The following is a 22,272-nucleotide window of genomic DNA, read 5'->3' on the forward strand; positions in this document are numbered from 1 at the left end:
GTAGTAGTAGTAGTAGTAGTAGTAGTAGTGGTGGTAGTAGTCGTGGTAGTCGTGATGATGGTGGTGATGGTGGTGTTTCAGCAGCAAAAGTAGTATTGGAAGTAAAATAGATGAAGTACATATAGTGGTAGAAGTTGAACTGCACTATACTGCACTGAATCGTATAACATCGTCTTATTCCGTGTGATTTATCATATCGTATTATACACAGCCTGTCCGCTACAGTGGCGAGCGTTCGAACAGTCCTGCTACCTCTTCTACAACCAAGACTGGCTCAACTACACCGCCGCCCTGGCCCACTGCTTTGTACGTTAGTATTCATTTACTTGATTTACGTTAACGTTCTTTATATTAGTCAGCGGTTTTCCATAATTTCTTTGCTAATCACCATGTTGCGGTTTGTTTTAAATGAGTAGCATGATGTTCGGTCTCATTTATATGACTTTATATAGGCATATTTTTATAATCATTGTTTCATTTGCTGTGGTTGTTTAAAGTTAAATTAAAGACTCATAAACGCAAGTTATGTTTGATGCATTGGTCTTAGTGGTCTTTGTCTGTGATAACAGTCTTTTCTTGCTGTCTTGCTCTTCTTGTGCCGCTCTCTGTGGAAACCAGGTTTAACGCATGTGGTAAAGTGTCGTCACAGGTTCACCTAATCAGGGACGACACTTTCCGCTTTCGTGGATTTGTTTTCCTTTAAAGCGGCCTTTACACGTTTTGGTAAATTTACAAAATTTAAAAAAGTTGCTTCAGATTCGCAAATTTTCGATTGAGTAATGATATTTGTGAGGAAACAGTAATACTGAACATTTACCATGCTCTAATAGAGACATTATATGCATCTTTTGACGATTTAAAAACCTGAAAATTATAAAGCGTTGCAACGCGAAACAATTGAATAATTTGGAGAGTTCTGTTGTTGTCGCTATATTTCCGAAACTACGATAATTGCTTATATATAGTATAAAATACATCTGAAAATGTATGAGTCGGAGACTTTTTACGCCAGGTCTCTTGGGGTCAGTGGTTCGATCCCTGTTGAGAGTTACTTTTTTTTCTTTTTTAAATTTCATTCTTGATGTTTTACTGGAGCTTTTAGAGCAAATGTTTACAATTATCAATAGAAAGCATTTAATGACAAACTTCAAAACATGCCAAAATCTATGAAAAGGCCCGCTTTTAAGGGACCGTCAAACGCGATTGACGAAAAAATAAAAGTTCTAAAATAAGTATTTGTTTACAATTATTAGTTTACTTGGGTATATAAAATAATAAATGTAAAAAATACGGTATTTTAGATTTTTTCGTTATTCGTCAATCACGGCTGTCGGTCCCCATAAAGGAAGTTTCTTGTAAGCGAAAATCTAGTCTAGGTGGAAAGTTTCGTCACTGAGTTTTCTGGGCGATACCACAGGAGTTTGAAATTCTATCCATAAAGCTAATATAATGGCTAAATAAAAAAATACCCCTATATAGTAAAGACTATATAGGGGTATTTTTTTATTTAGCCATTAGATTAGCTTTATGGATAGAATTTCAAACTCCTGTGGCGATACTAAATGCACATGCATTAAGCCCGGTTTGCAAGCGCGGCTCAATTATTTATTTCAGTCCTTTGGATCGGTTCTTGTTTCGGTTAACAGCGTCGCCGAACACAATTTCATCGTTCAACACCTGAACAATCACGCAATTCATGGGTACGTATATCTTGTCATGAGGAACGAGTGAACTCTACTTATAGTGTGACACCATTTAGTAACAAAAAACATTAGTTCAATAAACATTCTGAAGTACGCTCTTATTATTAAATATGCAATTGCCTTTCAAATTTCCAAACCGACTTCTGAGCACAGATGATATTCAACGTGATTGATAAAAAAATAAAATGATCTATTACTCTTTTGAAATTGTGCTCCGTTGAGCAAAACACTTCATCAGAAACTTAATTGAAAATGTGAAGAACACTACAGGAATGTGCGAAGATCAGCCCTTTGCAAATTGCGATTTGTGAAAACTATGGTCCTTCTTTCAGCGACACCTACTACACGAGCGGCGCCGTGGATCCCTTCAGGGACCCCTGGAGGATTCAGTGGCAGGGCGACGGAAGTCACGTGAACACGGTCCTTGAGGATACGCGCTGGCTCTCAATAGCCGATGCCAATCTGTCGCAGCCGAGACTCATTTACAAAACAAGCGGTATGTTGTGCGACCTTTGTGGTTTCGTTTATATACTTATGTATATCTCAACGCGTACACAATTTGTTATGTGTGCCACTGCTATTTCTACATTATTCGCATAATTTAATGGGGTCTGATTACAGACAAAATAACTAACCGAGGCATTCTTTATGCAATAAATCATCAGATTCGTAATCACCATGATCTAAATCACCATTATGATTATCGTATTTATCGACAGCCAAAACATAATCTTCATAATTTTTTTTGCCAAAACACGGATAACAACTTGCATTATTTTAAATCGATAATTCGGTCTGAATGTTGGGCGGACGGACATACAAACGGACGATTACACACATGTGAAGAAAATAGCTAATCGGCGTGAAAAAAAGAATTAATAAATGTTTCACATTAAAATATGATATAATTGTTCACGTGTGAAAAAATATCATTCGTGAACAATAACATCCACACCCAGGTTTACGCTACGGATGGAGTAAGTCCCCATCCACAGTCAAGATGCTACTGATATGCGAGATTCCCGTGCTGGAGTCCTACAGGGTCAACCTAGACCAGCGAGACATCAGTAAGTATTAGCAATTATACAATTTTAATTTGAGCTAAAGCGAACCGGTATATATCGATGCAAAATAGATTTTCATATATACACAATCAAATATAGTGCCCGTTTCATAGTAATACCTTCAAATACTAGAAATGTTTTATCTAATATATGTATCTCTGAATTTTAATATTTTCATACCATCAGATGAGCACTGCTAGTATGAACCGCTGACCCCCTTATACGAGTATATTTTTCTTCCAGCGTACGGTACCAATTTCTCGGACGTCCGCGTCGCTCCCCACGGCCCTTTTTTCACCGCTCAACCCCGGAACCTCGTCGTGATTTCCGACTCGGCTACCAACGCCGAGGGTGACAAGTTCGCCATAAGCCTCGAGTGCGTCGCCGACAGCATTCCGCCGCCGGCGTACCGTATGATTCAGACGCGGGACGACGGAACCAAGGTCATCATAACGTCGGACAACGACTCTCGATACACGATGAATGGAGGTCGGTGAGTGGAAACTGTTTCTCGTTGTTTGTCGCCTTGCGAGCACCTGTCTGAGCAATGCTTATATGAAACCACTTAAGTGTTGCGTCCCTGATGGCAACACACGTTTCATGCAAAAAAAGCACGTTCCGTCATTTTTTTTTAAAACGACATAGGGCTGTGTATTACTTGTAAGTAGTTAACCACAGTATGTACGAGTATCTATTGTATGTGTACCATCTTTTCTGAGCCTCAAGAATAAAAACATCTTAAAACTTAAGACCAACCAAGTTACTGTTTACTAGTATGTTCAAATATTCTTAATGAACATAATGAAAATATTTCCTGCTTGTAATTAAAGAGATCTTCATCATTTCCAGACTAGTGATCCAGAATCCCGAGGCGAGGCTGGACGCGGGCGTCTATCAGTGCCAGGCCAGCAATCAGTTCGGAACCATCTACAGCGACCTTGGAAATATAACATTCGGGGGTAAATAGGAGCAGCGTTCTGTAAGACTGGGCTTAATGCATGTTCGTAAAGTGTCGTCCCAGATTATCATGTGAAGTCCACACAGGCTAATCTCTCCGCTTCGATTGATCTCCCAAACGAAAATCCAGTCTACTCGAAAAATGTCGTCCCCGATAAGCCTGTTTGGACGACACCGGCTAATACGAGACGACACTGCATATGCGTTGAGCCCAATTTACTAGGCAGAACGCGACTTATAGTGTTGCTTTATGGACATATCGAAATGTAGGAATGGATGTAAATAATTTGACATTATATCAAAAAAACATTGCGTACATTAAATAGTTATTAATCTTTACATTTTTAAATAATTACGTCCCCAATAAACAACAATCAAAATCCCGATGAGCGAAGAATATTCTTAACATCATGCACATACTATCTTTTAAAACGTCAGTTTATTTTAATCGGTCTTAAATCACGGTTCCTAGTGTAATATATAGGTATCATTTATGCATTTAGTAACACAATTATGTAATTTCTCTCCAAAAGTACTGGAACAGTTCCCCAACGTGATAAGAGCGCCAGTGGTGGCCATGGAGTACCAAAGTGCAGTGATCGAGTGCTCGCCCCCACAGTTCAGACCAGGTATAACGGCGGCCATTTAAATCGTGCTCTGGGAAAACTGGGCTCAATGCAAGTTCGTAGAGTGCCGTCCCAGATTAGCATAAACTGGATTTTTCGTTTAAAACTAAAAATTCCGTAAAAGCGCAAAGTGTCGTCCTCAATTGGCCTGTGCGGACGACACTTTACTCACATTTACTCACATGCATTAAGAGAAGTGTTCACAAAACGCGGCTTTTTGGATCTTTTGGGGGGGTATTCAAACATGTTCCCGCTTCGGCTGGGCTAGCACAGTCTGGGCATGAGACGGCTTACACGCACCGAACATGCCAAAACCAGAAACTAAAATAAAACACAGTTGCTATGGCTATAAAACAATGAAGACACATTACGAATCTTCACATTTTCACTATAATGTGTGCATGCAGTTTTTGCTTTGCTGCGTAATTTACCAGCTAGCTTATAGCAAATGACCCTACTGGAAGTCAACCGGTGAGTTTGTTTAATTTAACTTCCAAAGTTTGGACGCCCCTTTAAAATAGCGTTTAAAGAAAGGAAAGCTAACTTTCAACAGTATAGGGAGTTCAACTGCTACGTAAAAATATCATCTGTATTACTTACCGATTATTTAAAACAATAGATATACGAATGCTTAATTCTGGTTCCGCGTTTTAGCCGTTACGTACCAGTGGTACCGCAAAGACAGATCCGACTTTCTGCGGCCGGACCTCAACCCGCATATTTTCATCTCGAGAAACGGAAAGCTCTACTTCTCGGAAGTGACGCAGACGGACGAAGCGAACTACTTCTGCATCGTGAAGCTGACTTCCGGCAACGACCCGATGAGCACCGCGCAGCCGCCGAGCAGAATCAGCCTCCCAACCTCCCTCCAAATAAAGAACAGTGGTGAGTCAGCTTTCATTTTTGACAATGCTGCATCAGCAGCTCGTCTAAGCTATCATACCATGAAAAAATTCTTCACAAATGCGACCTATGTAAAAGACCGATCCAGTCCGATTGCGATAGCTCGATTTTTCTACCGTACCCGGGAAATTTAACGCTAAATCAGTTTTTGCTATTTTTTTAAAATTAATCGTATATTCTCCTTTTTGTCAATTTTCTGTAAAATGGCCTCTATATTATCGGAACACATACTCAAAAACATGTTGATGCAGTTTTTTTCAAAGAGAAGTTTGTTTAATTCTAATCGGTATACCTCGCTGATTATCATTGATAAAGGTAAAGGAAGCTCAGCTATAAATAGGACAGCATATTCTGGGAAAAAGATTTAATAATAGTTTGAAAACGTTAATTTAAAATCTGTTATATTCAATCCATTATATGTTTATAGATCAATGAAACAACTATGCATTTTTTGTATTGTATTTGACATTTGTCGTGATCCTGTAAATAAATTGCGAATGAAAACGTGTATAATTAACGTTAAACGCGATCATGAGTGTAAAGAAAACGAATTATTTCGAACGTGCCATTTGTAAACGTTAAAGCGAGTATGGTATATAAACAGCATAATAGCCGTGCGACATATATGATTACAGGTCGGACCTCAAAGACCTCGTGAAGAGGCCGGTAGAACCTGTAAATAAACTCTGATACACACACGCGACATATATGAAACTCGCTCTTATGCGTGCTCTCTCATTTTGCATATTTAATAAACTGTCAAACAGAAATTACAGAGCCACATCAGGGCACACACTATGTTTGATAATTCATTCGTTTGTTGGATATTGTTTTCTGTTTTAAACACATATGAGGTCATATCGCGGAGATTTAGTTAACCTTACCATGTGTTCATGGGTGAACTCACGTATTCAAGTCGTATTCGACTATGTGCTCATACCTACTTTCGGGAATCATCATGAAATTATTGCCGTACTTAACGAACAAACATGCCTAAGCTTATTGAATTAGAGAAAAAACAATAATCAAAAAAGAAAAATTATATGTTCATGCACATGGGCACGTGAAATCACGTCCGTACACATAACATCATTAACTTAGGAAAGTAAACAACGAAATATAAAGTTTGATACGATATACACGTAAAATTAAAGAGCATGATGTAATTAAAGCGCATGTCAAGTTTAGAATATATCTGCTACGTAACGTAATGTTATAACCCACAAACGTTTTACTGTAAAAGAAGGTGTTTTTTTTAAGATAAATGATACAGAAAATACACGTCGAATATCTTTTTAAAGATATTTCTTGTTATTATTTGATCGAGAATGTAACCCGCTGAATGGGTCAAGTTCCCCACGGGTTCTACTTCCCCGTACCCCCCCCCCCCCAATTTTTTTTCGTACCAAAATGTTTCGTACTCAATTTTTTTCGTACCCAGTTTTTTTCGTAACCAATTTTTTTTCCTACCCAAATTTTGTTTTGTACCCAATTTTTTTTCCGTACCCACATTTTTTTTCGTAATCAAATTTTTTTCGTACCCAATTTTTTTTTGGCATAATTTGTGTACCCAACATTTTCGAACCCATTTGTTTTCGTACCCAAAATTGTCGTACCCACATACACAATTGTGGTGATGTAGATATACTTAAATTGATACTTTTATATCCATCCTCTTTAAAAGCATCGTCACACCAGTACTGTCAGTACTTTGATTACTGGATGCAGCTCTCCTAATACGCTATCAGGAACGTGGAACTAACATTCATAATGTGACTCACTGGCCGTATTTTTCAGCTCCACACGCACTGATCTCACGTGCAATATAATTGAACCGCGCTCTGAAAAAACTTGGCTCATTGCATAGAATCCATAGAACTCTTTTTAGCAAAAATCCACTTAAAGCACACAGAGAGAGGCTTAATTATTATCTCTTCAGGTAAAACCGAGATTCAATTTTTTGTTAGGTTAATCTTTGTAGCATTTATGATATGCCAACAGTGCCTGCCATGTGGGGCCCGGTCATTGCAGATGGGTTTATAGCATCGCATCCAAATAAACCGCTTCGTGGCCAGGATGTTGCACTGGAATGCTTCGCATATGGGACGTAAGTAGATGGAATCTTGTATGGGAAGTATTTGTCTTGTAGAAAAGTTGTTGTACACGAATGATTAAATCGATGTATATATATATATACATGTATATATTTATTCCAATGATCAACCATTATTCCCGGTATTTTGAAATTGTTTACACGAACACTAACTTCCGGATTATTTTTATAATATTAAAATGTATGTTTTATATGTCGGGTATATGGCCTTTGATTTTTAAAATTTTGAGTTAAATTGACTAAAATACACAATTTCTTAACAAAGAAAGCTTCTTCTCATACCCAGGCTGCCGATGACGTACTCGTGGTCACGCAAGGATGCTAGTCTTCCTCAAGGCGCCGCCCTCTCTGATCACAACCGGAAGTTGGAGCTTTATGACGTTACGCTGGAGGATTCTGGGATATACTACTGTCACGTGACGAGGACCTCAGGGCAGACAGCGTTAGCGGCCCACAACCTCATGGTGGAATGTAGGAACGTATTTTTGTTTTTGGTTCGGTTTCCCAGTAATGGCAACTAATGGCTGCTATTTCTTTTTGAACACTGGTCAATTTTTCGTTATGAGGTGAAACATTTTTGAGTCGCGCTCTGTGAAAAGGGGGTTTAATGCGTTTGCGTACAGTGTCGTCCCAGATTAGCATGTGGAGGCCTCACAGGCTTATCAAGACGACACTTTCCGCCAAATCTTTTTGCTAAGAAAAAGTCAAAAGGAAATTTGTTCAATGAGGGAAAAGATAAAGCGCTAATTCTGTTGGATCAATTCAGTTCCGTATTCACAAGGAGAGATATACGGGAGCTTCCGCCCTTAGAAAAACAGTATAAATCAAAGTTACCTCCCTTAGTTATAACAACACCTGGAATAGAGCATTCTATACAAGATGGTGACGTCACTACGTTATTGTCACCTCTATACTTAGACGCATCACATTCCCCTGGTTTGGGGAATTATGCTTTCGCCAAAGTAGTTCTGCGTAGGAATGAAAATGTTAATATTGAACGAAAAATCGTTTTTATTGTGTGTTTAAAACGGATTGTTGTTTAAAGAAATGTTATTTTATTATGTTTAAATGTGATTTTGAATCTCTATTAAGCCTGATAGCGATTATCAGAAGCATGATTACCAGACCTTCTTTCGCTTTCACTTTTCATTCGTAAAAGAAGTGCTACCCACAATTCCTTTCGCGTTAGTACACAGGTCAGAAAGACCGGTGTGTACACAATGGGAATAGAGAAACTACTAACATCACTGAAAGTCGCAAAAGCCGTCGGTCCAGACAACATACCGAATACCATCTTGAAAACATGTGCTAAACAACTTGCACCTGAGATACGTACAATTTTCCAAACATCAGTAAACAGTGGCGATCTACCATACGACTGGGTTAATGCTAATGTCACACCGGTTTTCAAAAATGGGGACGTACATCTCGCTGAAAACTACAGGCCAGTATCATTAACACCCGTATTGTGTAAAAACCTTGAACATATTATCTGTAAGCACTTACTGAACCATCTTGAGAGAAATAATATTCTTACAAACCTGAATCATGGATTTTGACCGTGCGAGACCCAACTACTAGTAACAGTGAATGACTTATTATCTTCTAACGATGAAGGAACCCAAACAGACGTTATTATACTACACTTTTCTAAGGCGTTCGATACTGTGCCACACGACGAACTTTTGTACAAGTTGGAATGTTTCGGCATAACTGGAACGTTACATACATGGTTAAAAACTTTTCTCACACAACGACTTATGCAAGTTGTAGTTGACGGTGAAGTCTCCCAGAAAACCACAGTGGACTCCGGAGTCCCTCAGTGCACAGTCCTTGCCCCCCTAATGTTTCTATGTCACATAAACGACCTGCCACTTTCGGCCAAATCGCAAGTGCGCCTCTTTGCGGACGATTGCCTGCTATATCGAAAAAAATAACCCAGAAAGACTTTGAAATTCTCCAGAATGACTTGAAAGAACTTGAAAAATGGGCTGATAAATGGGGCATGCGTTTTAACGCAAAGAAGTGCTATGTGATGTCAATTAAGAACAAGACTCCACACTTATTCCCTATGTGACCATATTCTCAAACAAGTGCCTGATAATCCATACTCGGGGCTAACCCTATCTGAAGACTTAACCTGGTCAACACATATAAGTAAATTAACAAAGAAAGCGAATTCCACAATGGCCATACTGCGTAGGAACTTAAAGAACTGCCCTATAGATTGTAGGAAAACAGCTTACATAGCACTAGTGAGATCTTGCTTGGACTATGGCTCTTCAATTTGGGATCCTTATTTGACCCGTGACATCGACAAAATTGAACAAGTGCAAACACAAGCTGCTCGTTTTATAACTGGAGACTACAAATCACGAGAAGAATGCAGCGTTACCAGCATGTTAAAACAACTTGAACTACCATCGCTCCAAGAACGGCGCAAAATAAACCTCCTAGTAATGCTCTACAAAGTGGCCGAGGGGCTGGTGCCAGCTATACCAGCAACTGAATACTTAAAACCAGCAAGGGTTAAAAGGCATATTAAAGCAAAACAATATAGTGACTGTGTAACATCAAATATAACAGACAATCAAGTAATAAACAACGATAGATTTTATGTGATCAAAAACACTAAAAGTGTACAATTTAAAAACTCGTTCTTCGTAAAAAACAATTATAGAGTAGAACCACCTAGAAAATAGAGTGGTTCACGCAGAGACAGTTGAGGGATTTAAGTCTGCCCTCCATTACGACTAGCGCATTCCCCCGGTGAACTACGCCGTAACTGGCCCTTCACCGTACAAAGCAGAAGCAGAAGAAGCGACGTTCTTAAACGAAAAATATCATAAAGGCATAAAGTGTCGTCCCTGAAAAGCCTGTGCGGACTGCACCGGCTAATCTGGGGCGACACTTTTCGAACATGCATTAAACCCCCTTTTCACATAGCGCGGCTCATTTTTAATGTGTATGTATACTTTAAAAGAAATAACTGTTTTGTTTAATCATATCAAAACTTTTTTTTTATTCTGATATTATAAACCAATATTTTATAGGTTGCTGTGTAATCGCACATGTGCATTTTGCCGCAAAACACATGGGGTGATACCTATGCGGCGCATTTATTTTTCCTTTTATTCGACAGAACCGTGTCTTTATGATGAATTAATAGCATTATACATAATTGTTTATAATACTGTACGTTCATAAGGAAATACGTCAAGAAATTAGACTGTTGTGCGTAAGATTTGTTATCATCAGTGTTTATTGCATCCTTGTATTAAGTACTCGCGCATTGGAGCCACGCACTGGGAACACGGTCCTTATTGATTGTGCGTAAAGTGTTGTCCCAGATTAGCCTGTGCACTCCACACAGGCTAATCTGAGACGACACTTTACACACAAGTATATAGCACCGTTTTCTCAGAGCGCGGCTCATTTGGTACAATCGCATTGCTTTTACGCCCCCTCCTACATTGCAGCCTCTCCGTACTTTGTGTTCCCCCTCTCTGACCTGCACGTTGACGCCGGTAGCCGCTTCTCCTGGTCGTGTGAGGCGAAGGCGATCCCCCGGGCCGTATATGTGTGGTACAAGGACGGAGAGACGCTTCATCCGGTGGAGGGTGACATCGCTGTTCAGGCGAACGTGCTAACCATATTTGTGAGTGTTGATAATGTTTACTTTAAACGAAGTGTATGAATCTGTCTATCTAAAATGAAATCATGACGATTAACATGTATTTGTGTAGCAAAAGGAATCATAAGAAAAACGATTGAGGGCACTTATTTATACATATTAAAACATGACTTTAAATATATAAACTGGGTTTTCCGGACTGCAGAAGTAAATGCAAATAATTGTGTTTTATAAAGAGTTTGTAATCAATGAAATAAATCTTTAAATTATAACGTTTTTTTTAATTAAAATACGAGGGTAGGACTTTTCTAACATGGAATTCGAATGTTTCTTTCTTGCGATAGAGAGCTCATGCGAGCCTGCACGACGGGATGTACCAGTGTGTGGCTATTAATTCGCACGGTATCGCCCACAGCTCCGCACAGCTTCGTGTCCTAGGTAAGCGGATCATTGTAGCGTCAGTAATGCATGTTTTATAATCGAACCGCGTTCTGGGAAACGGGCTTTAATGCATATGCGTAAACTGTCGTCCCAGATTAGTCCGCACGGGTATTAGGGACGACTCTTTCCGCCTTAACTGGATTTTCGCTAAGAACAAAGTGACGTTCCCAATTAGCTTGTGCGGATTGCAAGGTTAATCTGGGACGACATGTTATGTACATGCAAAAAGTCCCGTCATCCCCGTGCGAAGCTATATTGTATAGTTTCCGTATAGTATATGAAAGCATTGCCGTTGTCGCTAATGTCATCAAAATACGCTGTCAAAAAAGAAAGAAATTTCATGAACAAAAAAATGCAAAGAATCGATTTTGAGAAACACAACAAGACCCAACCAGAAACAACATTTACCTTTAAAATGAAACTTTTACAATGTAATGCATTTCATTTAATATTCCACGATTTAAAACGTTCACATTTTTTTTCAGATACTAAATTTGAGACAGAGACAAATTTTGCAAAAGAAATGTAACTTGGTAAAATAAAATAAAAAGATTTGTCTTCCTTTAAATTTTATTATAACTGTTTCTGCTGTTTATTTTCAGACACTAACTTTGTCCAAACACATCAATAAAATTCAAATAACATTCATCATTCATCGAACTTTTACATTTACCCAAATATTCAGCGTTCGCACCGACCTTCGTCAAGAAACCGCTGAAACCCAGTACCAGCGCCGCAATAGGAGGTCACGTAACAATAGAGTGCTCACCAGAAGCGGCGCCTAAACCGGAAGTCACGTGGACAAGGTAACGTATGCGCTTCATCGGCCGTGTATTCGTAGGTAACAACTAGGTTTTGAAAATATGATTACTATACATTTGTATGTAACCGGTATAACCGCGGACGATTAGTAAAGCCTCGTTATGAAAATTTCACTGAACCATAATTAACCCACCGATTAATTTAATTGAAAGCTGACGCGATAAATACGTTAAGCGATTAGTGCTGTACTTATAATGGGACACAAAGGGATAATATTGGTTGCGTGACGCCTTCTACCGTTTGGGTTGTCCTTTCATTGTATCTATATTTTACGGTTATTTAAAATAATATGTGACTATCCTTTGTTATAATTTACAAAAAAAATATAACAAAAGCTATAATGCAATACAAAACCTTTTATCAAAATCAATGGTCATCATAATAAGAAACATAATAAGTTCAATTAATACTGCATACACAATTCCGATCGTATGTTAAGGAATGGCATCACGGTGAACGCTGTACCTGACGACGGTATGTCCCGGGTGCGGTTGCGTGGCAACGGCGGTCTGCATATAGCGGAAGTGCAGACGGGCGACGCCGGGCTCTACTGCTGCGTCGTTACCAACGCCCACGGCAGCGACACGAGCTGTGGAGAATTTAAAGTCGTCCGTGAGTATGTTGATGAAGCATTATCACGTGTGTACGACATTTAATCGCTGAATACCGGTATGTGTGTTTAAGTGTTGTATAGGTGTATACGTATTGTATAGTTGCTAATGCGTTATGTATGTGTGTAAGCATTGTATAGTTGTAAATGTATCGTTTATTTGAATATGTCTTTGTTTATTTATTGTTTATTGTAGTGTATGTTTTTATTTTAAAGTTGTTCATTATATTATGAACAATTACCATTTAAAGTATAGTTCAACATAGGTTGTACGGTTCTACAATTATTGCGTAGTTGTATTTGAATGGTATTGTTTCACAGGGATTGTATAGTGATTCGTGAGTTTTTTAGTTGTACATGTATTGTAAAGTTGCTTGTGTATTTTAAGCTATACATGTATTGTGAGGATGTACTTGTATTTTATGTGTACATGCATTGCATATGTGTGTGCATGTATTGAATAGGTGTGCATGTATTGAATAGGTGTGCCTGTTTTGTTCATTTGTAATATGTATAATATAGTTGTACAAGTATTTTTAGTTGTATGATTATTGCATAGATCTCCTTGTGTGTTTAACTGATGCATGTACCGTGTAGTTTGTGTATAGTATGATTGCGAAATGCCTGCTGACTTGATGCTATTTACTTAAATGGTTGACTTAAAATAACGGTAAATATTAGAAAAGATCCTGTCATGTGCAGTTATCGTTTACAAATGAGCCCATCGAATGTTGTCTCTTTTCTCAGTGTAAGTGTTATTTCGTCTTAAATCCTTATTTCTTTCTGCCAATGATTTAATTTTACAAGACCGTAAATCACGCGCGTCACCTCTTTTTTAAGATGCATTAATAAATGAGCATATGCTACTTCCGAGGTGGCGCTCAGACCCGAATGTTTTGAAATTTAACGGATAATTTTACAGGGTGATTATGTTTTATATGTTTTTTCAACATATTTTGAAATATTTTTAAAAATCGGCCAATGTAGTGCGCTTTAGCGATTATAAATTCACACAAAGATGTACAGAAGCATACAATCACAACCCATTTGGAAACGTGAGGACCTTTATAGGTTGTGGCATGGTAGAATTCGTAAAAGCAAATTGACGTCTTTTGCCTGTGTGACGAGCAAATTCTCAGCCAATTAAATCGCTCATTACAACCTGTACAAGTAATTGCGTGCGCAAAAACATCGGCTTCTAGCCGATCTAATAGATAAATTTGCATGTTCACATAGAGATGGAGCCAATGCCAACAAAGAGGTGGGGCTCAGATTAGGAGGCGGCGCCAATGCACATTTATAACTATTTTAAAGTGAAAAATATTTTATGTTATACTTTCTATTATGTTCACAGGACTTAAATTATTTTTTGTAAGTTGACTACGTCAGCACATTTAAGTCGCGTGCGTTTTTAACCAGGTTTTCCGAAGGAAAAAACTGGTTATTAGATTGGCGAATGCGGGCGGGCTGGCTGGCTGGCTGGCGGGCTGGCTGGCTGGCTGGCGGGCTGGCGGAACAAGCTTGTCCGGGCCATAACTATGTCGTTCATTGTCAGATTTTAAAATCATTTGGCACATTTGTTCACCATCATTGGACGGTGTGTCGCGCGAAATAATTACGTCGACATCTCCAAGGTCAAGGTCACACTTTGAGTTTAAAGGTCAAAAATGGCCATAAATGAGCTTGTCCTGGCCATAACTATGTCATTCATTGTGAGATTTTAAAATCATTTGGCACATTTGTTCACCATCATGGGACGGTGTGTCGCACGAAAGAATCACGTCAATATCTCCAATCTCAAGGTCGCCACGACTAAAATTAGATTTAAAAAAAAACTTACAAAGGGGGTTAATTTTGTTTGTTCATTTCAAAAGTTCAGTTTGAGTTTTCTCCCTTTATCAGATTTTTTTTCACAATGAAAACCTGGTTTTGTGACAATTTTGTCCCTTGTTAATTATTAAAAGTAGAATAATGTCTTGATGGATTTAAACGTTCGTCATTATAAGATAAGAACATTTAACAAGTATTATACTAAACAGTTAACGGAAAAAGACCGTGTTATCTTCATTTTTTGGAGTTGATAGTGGGAAAAACAACATAGATGAGCCTAATAAAGATTCGTTGACCTTCTCCTTTTTAGATAATTAAGCATTTGGATTAAGGGACACAAATCATCGTTTCAAGTAGAAGTATAATCTTATATTTATTTCGTGAATTATCATACCGTATAAAAATATTGCTGCCGATGAATTATTTTGATAATGTTGAACATTAAGTTATTGGTTTTATTGAGTATTACAAATTGTTGGTATATATCTTACAATATGTTTAGTTCATTCTGGTGACTACTTGATTGAGTTGATCACTAATGTATTTAAAAAAACTACATTTTATCTACTATAAAATGTGTCTATGTTCTGTTAATCCCTGGCCTTTTGCCATTGTCTAGAGACCCCGGATCCGTCAAACAAATAAGTGAACCACAAAATGCAGGGTTTAATCTTACATTGTCTTTCAGAGAGAACGGTCCTGCTATCCCCACCTAATGATGTCCGCGCTAACGTCAACACTACGGCCACGTTGAATTGCGAGGCGTCGTTTCCGGTGTCCGCGGACAGCTTGTACGGGTGGAAGTTCAACGGGCGCGATATAAAACCGGCCAACTCTAGCCATTACGTCGTAGTAAGTTCGATGGAAACAAATGAGCCGCGCTACGGAAACGGGGCTTAATGCATGTGCGTAAAGAGTAGCCCCATATTAGCCGTTGCTATTCGCACAGGCTAATAAAATGACACTTTCTGCCTGAACTGGATCTTCGCAAAGAAGAGACTACCTTTAAACAAAGAATATCATAAAAGCGGCAAGTGTCGTCAGTGATCAGCCTGGACGACACTTTACTCACATGTCGTCAGTGATCAGCCTGGACGACACTTTACTCACATGTCGTCAGTGATCAGCCTGGACGACACATTACTCACATGTCGTCAGTGATCAGCCTGGACGACACTTTACTCACATGTCGTCAGTGATCAGCCTGGACGACACTTTACTCACATGTCGTCAGTGATCAGCCTGCACGACACTTTACTCACATGCATACAGACCAGATTTCCCATAGCGTGGCTCAAATGTTTATATTGCGAGATCGTACCGATAAGCCTACGCAACATATTTGAAACTTCTTCAAATATTTGGTTACTTGTGTTTCGTTAAATAAAAAGAGCCATATTATTTGTCGGGAGATTTTGTAACGAGCCGTGTAACATTGCAACCAATATTATAACATATATCTATCTATAATCTAGTTCGCACAATTTCAAAACCAACCCTTATAGTTTAGCCATAGTATTGAACAAAAACGCATACGTTGTAAAGGGAATCAAAATGCCTTACATTCAGAAAAAAAAAAACACAATGAAACAACCAATTCAGACATATACTGTACATTTTTACAAAAAAGCCCACCCGTTGCCATACACTAACCGCTCGCACAGGCTAATTAGGGACAACACTTTTCGCCTAGACTTGAGTTTCGTTTAGAAGAGACTTCCTTTTAAAAAACACATACAAGCGGAAAGTTTCGTTTCTTATTTGCCGGTGCGAACTACACAGGCTATTCTGGGACGATACTTGACGCCCATGAATTGAGCCCAGTTTCTTTCCACGCAGGGCACGCGCCAGTCCCCAGGCTCCCTCTACGTCATACAGGCCCAGTACGAGCACAGCGGGTTGTACACCTGCGTCGCACAGACCACGCACGATTCCGTCAATGCGTCCGCATTACTTGCAGTCGAAGGTAAGAGTTTAATATCATAAAACGCGTTGAAGTGAAATATACCAGTTTTAAAATGCGTTGTTGTGGAGTAGATGAATTATCCAGTTGATGTATATGTATGATTAAGCCGCGCTCTTGTACGAACGGGCTGAATGCATGTGCGTACAATGTCTTCCCAGATTATCTGATGCAGTCCGCTTAGGATAGGTAAGGTCACTTTCCGATTTTTTGAAAATTTTCGTGGTAAAAAAGTCACTTTTAAACGAAGAACGTGTCTATGTGGAAAGTGTCGTTCTTGAACTTATCTGATGACGTCACAATGAACATGCATTAAGCACAGTTTGCCGCGTTAGAAATCAAAAACTTTATATTTTATATGACATTAAGAACGCCGTAAATAAATTGCATGTTTTTTTTTAATTTTTCAGGATCCTTAACACACGATGTAATTGGAATGCGTGCCACATTACGCGTTCAAACTTTAACGATGCAGTTCACTGAATACTATATAATATGTAACATAATAATATTACAATACTTTTATCTGTGGATATGGTCATTCAACTGATACAAAAACGAACGTGACTAAAACCAACTCGATATTTATTAGATGTTATCATAACTCGCGAATGTGTGCATTTTACATACATGTAAATTAATTGGACATTTTTTAGAATGTACGTTCGTAACCTATTGATTTAAGCTCAATAATGTAAATCAGATCTCCAACTTGAAGACGTATTTGTACGTTTCTTGACTACACGAGATACCAGTAATTGCATGTCCTTTCAGAATGATTTTGTAGAGTTCTATTGAGTAGATTTTGTTGTTATGACCTCTTGATCGCAAACTAGAAACTCAAAATACTTAAATCCCCAATGGACGCTACAATTATTTTAGTTAAAACATATGCATTCAAGCTCGATTATATCGAACGCCTGATGCTTATTGACACGATATCAAGTCTGTTCATTGGGTAGAACCAGTACTCTGTGTCTTTGAGAAGATCTACAGCACGTTTCGGACACCATATTCATTACTCAAATGCGACCTTTTTAATTCATATCAGATTAATTATAAATACTTTTATTTTAATCAGGTCCCCCAGGCGCCCCCGCAGGCGTCTATGTGGGCGCGATCGTGAACACTTCCGCCACCGTGTACTGGACGGAAGGGGATCGCCACGGTCGCGACTTGCAATACCACACCATTGAGGCGTCAAACGAGCACAACGCCCTCTGGGTCACTGTAGCATCATGTACGCATATTCGCAGCATGGTTGTCGTTGTCGTCTTTGTTATAGTTTCTTATCTTACGGGTCTTTTCCAGGCAAATCGCATAATAGCGGAAAACCCCGTTTCTTCTTCTTATCAAACGAGGATGCGGCAACTTTTATATTTTGATGATGTTGATGCTGATGTTGTTCTTTACCGAGACAAAAGTATTGCTTAAAGCCTAATAATTTGTATATACCCGGAACGTAGTAAAGGGGCCCAGCTCGAATCGCCATGAACGTATATCCGTCTGTTTGTCCCTCTCTCACCGTCTGTTTGTCCGTCCCTACGTCCGTCTTTCCGCATACCGAACCTTGTCAGGAGGCATTCTTCTTCACTTTTTCTACATACAACATTCAAACTTGCTGTTATTGTTATCGTGTTATATTTGCAAGACAGTCACTGGGATAACAATGTCCCCCGCAAACATTCCCCTTACCTTCAAGTGGTGACCATGATGTTAAGCCAGTGACTCTTGACTTCTCGAATTCAAAGAATATCATTAACATTTCAGTGAGTAAAATAAATTTGAAGTAAATACGAAAACTATACAGGCAAAACTATTGACCGTAAAGTGTAACCTTGACCTTGAGCTAAGGTGATTGACTCGTGCCTTCTAAATATCGTATCAGTGACCTTAATGTTGTAGCCACGTTTGGCGACAAATATCCACTAAAGGTCATACGATATATACATCAAAAACACAAATATATACAGTAAATCATAACCTAGAGCTTGAACCGACATGACTCAATATTATCATCTGCACATCGTCTCAAGAACCTGAACATCGTGGCTTCGTTTCATGAAAATTCTTAAAATAATAAAGGGGACTGAAATGTTTGACCTTACAATGTTTAAATGTGACCTCGATCCTGGGCCGGTATGACTGACTAATACATTCCGCACATCGCCTCAATGTTGTTGTTAAATTATATGAATTATGATAATGTATCGAACACGAAAGTGGATGATCAACTCTTTGACCTTGAAGTCTGACCTTTATCTTAAGCCAATGTGACTGTATCGTGCCTTCAGCTCAGTTTCTTTATGACCTCAACATATAGCCATGTTTCATAAAAAAATGGCATAGGAGTTGTAGAGCGGAGACGCCAATGGCGGCGCATGTCTTTGACCTTGACGTCATAAGTAAAATATTTATACCGGTAAATACACGATGAAAAAAATATTACCTGTAATACCTTTGCACGTAGTATCAGTTTTCCCATTAAAGTCACATGATCAACCAATCACAAGTCAAACTAAGACCATCATCATTAATAGACTATAAGCCATTAACTTATTTGCTAATGAAAACTGTTTTGCAGATATCCCGGTCGCCTCATCTATTGTGCCGGCTACTGATCGACGTCATGGCTTTATTGTTTCGCATCTGAAGCCGGGAAACAACTACTACTTCCGGGTGAAAGCTATGAATGCCTTAGGAGTCGGGGCCGCTAGTCAGCGCTCTAGTAAGCATTACTATGTACCATTAGACTGTAATTATAACATTACACATGTATACATTAAACAACAAAATGTTGTCGATGTTTATAAAGCCGACGATAATATGATATGATTAGGACGATGATCGGCAGTTGGAGAAGGAGGATGACGACGACGACGGCGGCGATGGTGTTGTTGATTATGATGATGTTGATAATCATGATGATGATGACTGCTATGTATTATTCTAGTGACGTATCGTATTCCCGCGGCCTCACCACCCATATATCCCCGGAACATCGGCGGTGGCGGAGGCTCTGTGGGTCTTCTCACCATCACGTGGGAGGTACGACACCCGACGTTTAAACATTTTCATTTAGGTTTGCGAGTAATAAAAATGTGTGTTTGTTGTTGTCGTGATTTTTTGCCTTTTTTATTTCAAAAAGTTTGTTATATTTTATTTGGAAAAGATCAATTTCAAAACAATATTTGTAGCGATATTATCCACATATATTTTGAATATTTATTCAATGTCTTAAAATTATTATTTGCTTAAAGATTAAATAAAACTCTTTCAAACATTCCAAACTACCAAACTTTTTTGGTTTTGTAACCTAAAACAACACATTAAGTGAAAAAAAAAACTGCCAACATATTTTAAGTTTAAATCTTCGTGTGTTGAAGCCTCTGCCATCGGAAGACCAGGGCTCGACGGGTGTCGGGTATCGGGTGCTGTGGCGACGGGCGAATACCACCCGATACAGCGAGGTGAGCAAGGGTCACGCTACAAGTAAATATGGTCGAGGCTTAACGGATCTTTTTTTTGCTGCTGAGCCTGATATATAACAAAACGACAGTGCAGTGGCATGCTTTTTTTTATATACATCTTCGCCACGATTTTAAATGAAATCTGATCAACAGTCGCTCCAATGTATGACGTTTGGTGTATTCATCATGACGTCATGGACCACTGACCTTAGTATTCGTAAAAAAGTGGTGCCTAACATGTAATATATCTAAGTCATCACATTTTTAGTGTTGTTGAATCTGAATCATTTCTATCGAAAATGATGACTTAATAATAGATCGCGAGTAATAAAACGTACCTCCAAACATTAACTGATATTAACACCTATTAATTTATTATATTAGGTGCCTTTGTATCAGGTCGACATAAGCGTTGTGGTATAACACACAATGTTATCAATTTGCAGGTGCAAATGTTACCGCCAGCAAGTGCAGACTATCCCAGTGCATTAGCTTGACATTGTCCGTGGAAACTGGGCACAGAATTAGCCTCGTTTTGGGAAAACTGAGCTTGATGAGTGTGCGTCAAGTGTCGTCCCAGATTAGCCCGTCCAGTCAGCACAGAGTCATTAGGGTCGACACTTTCCGCATAGACTGGATTTTCGTTTAGGAAAGACTTCCTTCAAAAGAAGAAATCCATAGAAGCAGAAAGTGTCGTCCCTGATTAGCATGTGCATACTGCACGGGCTAATCTGGGACAACACTGTACACGCATTATCCTTTTCTCCCAGAATGATGCTCTTATACGTCTCGCATGTTCCAGGCGAACCTCACCGATAATGTAGGGCAGCACGTGGTGACTGTGGGTGTGGACAATTACTACTTGCTGTACGAGGTCAAGGTCGCAGCCTACAACAACATGGGACCGGGCCCGATGTCACCGGACGGCGTGTTCATCTACTCGGCGGAGGAGAGTATGTATGATCAATCGTTGACACTAGCATTGCAGTCACTTCTTTTGCAAATTATATGTTCAACATGGTTAGTCACATAAAACTCCCATATGAGATATATTAGATTTTGCTCTTCAGAAAGAAAAGTCTTATATTGCATATTTTAACTTTCCATTTCTTTCAGCTGCTATGAAACCATTTTTACTTGCATTCGTTTTCTGTGATATTTAGCATGCACAACTTCAGTCGGATTCTTTAAGCCTGAACTGTTAAAAACGGTGTGATCAATATTAGCGTTGAGGTATTGAATTCTACGGAATTCGTTTCAGTGAACTCAATGCGATCGTTTTTTAGGACAACGCTAACCACTCTGTGTTTTTCTCTTTGTTTTGAAGTTGTTGTTTTTAAACATATTGCGTTTGAAGGAAGAACGTTTCTCGTTCTTAATATAATAAAGGAATTGATCAAGACGCGCTTTATAAAAAAAGATAAGAGACGTAGATGCGTTTCGACTTCAGTTGCAAAGGGCGTGGTCACCAATCTTTACGCTTGGCCTTACAACTCCACTGCCATCCAGGTCACGTGGGACATTGTGCCGAATATCAGAGAGTTCATGGGTGGAACCCTCATGGGCTATCAGGTATTACCTGGTTTTGCAAAACCAATATTTTTTTTTTATTTTGAAGACGAAGTTCATCTATAGGATAGTGTATATTTTATAACGTAAAGCAGAAAGTAGCCATTAGAATATATCTTGTTTATACATGTTCTTTGCTAAATCGGACTATTTGAAGTATCGGGTACCAGTTTACATAGGACAAACATTTTCTTTTGTTTATAAGACCACATGGTTTACCTGTATTTGTCGTTGAAGCATTTTCTTTACTTTATCAGACATTTTGAATATGAAGGTATCTGTATACATCGCAAAAGCGTGTTCTTTGGTTAGATATTCAATGTGGTTGTACCTGTGTACATCGTCAGGGCATTTTCTGTGGTAAATCAGAACATATTCAATGTTGGGTACCAGGATAAATTGTACAAGAATTTGCTTTGTTTTATCACACCATGTTCAATATGTAAGTACCTGTATATAACGTGCGATCATTTTCTCTGGTAAATCAGACCATTTTCAAAATGGGGTAGTATAAAGTTAAATGTCAAGTTGTGCGAAAGTGTTTGGATTATTTAGGTTCGTAATCAA

General features: G+C 38.8%; 1 protein-coding gene across 1 annotated transcript in view; it reads left to right on the plus strand.

Moving 5' to 3' along the window:
• The window catches only part of LOC127881400 (contactin-like), a 39,901-nt gene that overhangs the window by 10,677 nt on the left and 6,952 nt on the right, over positions 1-22,272 (plus strand). The window contains exons 2-23 of the mRNA XM_052429202.1: positions 212-306; positions 1,615-1,700; positions 2,036-2,199; positions 2,663-2,770; positions 3,011-3,260; positions 3,617-3,726; positions 4,258-4,353; positions 5,005-5,235; positions 7,255-7,360; positions 7,653-7,837; positions 10,846-11,024; positions 11,345-11,438; positions 12,127-12,247; positions 12,703-12,875; positions 15,392-15,555; positions 16,543-16,669; positions 17,748-17,906; positions 19,251-19,394; positions 19,620-19,714; positions 20,053-20,136; positions 20,939-21,089; positions 21,587-21,708. Coding sequence (XP_052285162.1) covers positions 212-306; positions 1,615-1,700; positions 2,036-2,199; positions 2,663-2,770; positions 3,011-3,260; positions 3,617-3,726; positions 4,258-4,353; positions 5,005-5,235; positions 7,255-7,360; positions 7,653-7,837; positions 10,846-11,024; positions 11,345-11,438; positions 12,127-12,247; positions 12,703-12,875; positions 15,392-15,555; positions 16,543-16,669; positions 17,748-17,906; positions 19,251-19,394; positions 19,620-19,714; positions 20,053-20,136; positions 20,939-21,089; positions 21,587-21,708 — 3,044 coding nt within the window. The remainder of the gene's footprint in view (positions 1-211; positions 307-1,614; positions 1,701-2,035; positions 2,200-2,662; positions 2,771-3,010; positions 3,261-3,616; positions 3,727-4,257; positions 4,354-5,004; positions 5,236-7,254; positions 7,361-7,652; positions 7,838-10,845; positions 11,025-11,344; positions 11,439-12,126; positions 12,248-12,702; positions 12,876-15,391; positions 15,556-16,542; positions 16,670-17,747; positions 17,907-19,250; positions 19,395-19,619; positions 19,715-20,052; positions 20,137-20,938; positions 21,090-21,586; positions 21,709-22,272) is intronic.

This window comes from Dreissena polymorpha, chromosome 5 (assembly GCF_020536995.1).
Source record: "Dreissena polymorpha isolate Duluth1 chromosome 5, UMN_Dpol_1.0, whole genome shotgun sequence".
NCBI lineage: Eukaryota > Metazoa > Mollusca > Bivalvia > Myida > Dreissenidae > Dreissena > Dreissena polymorpha.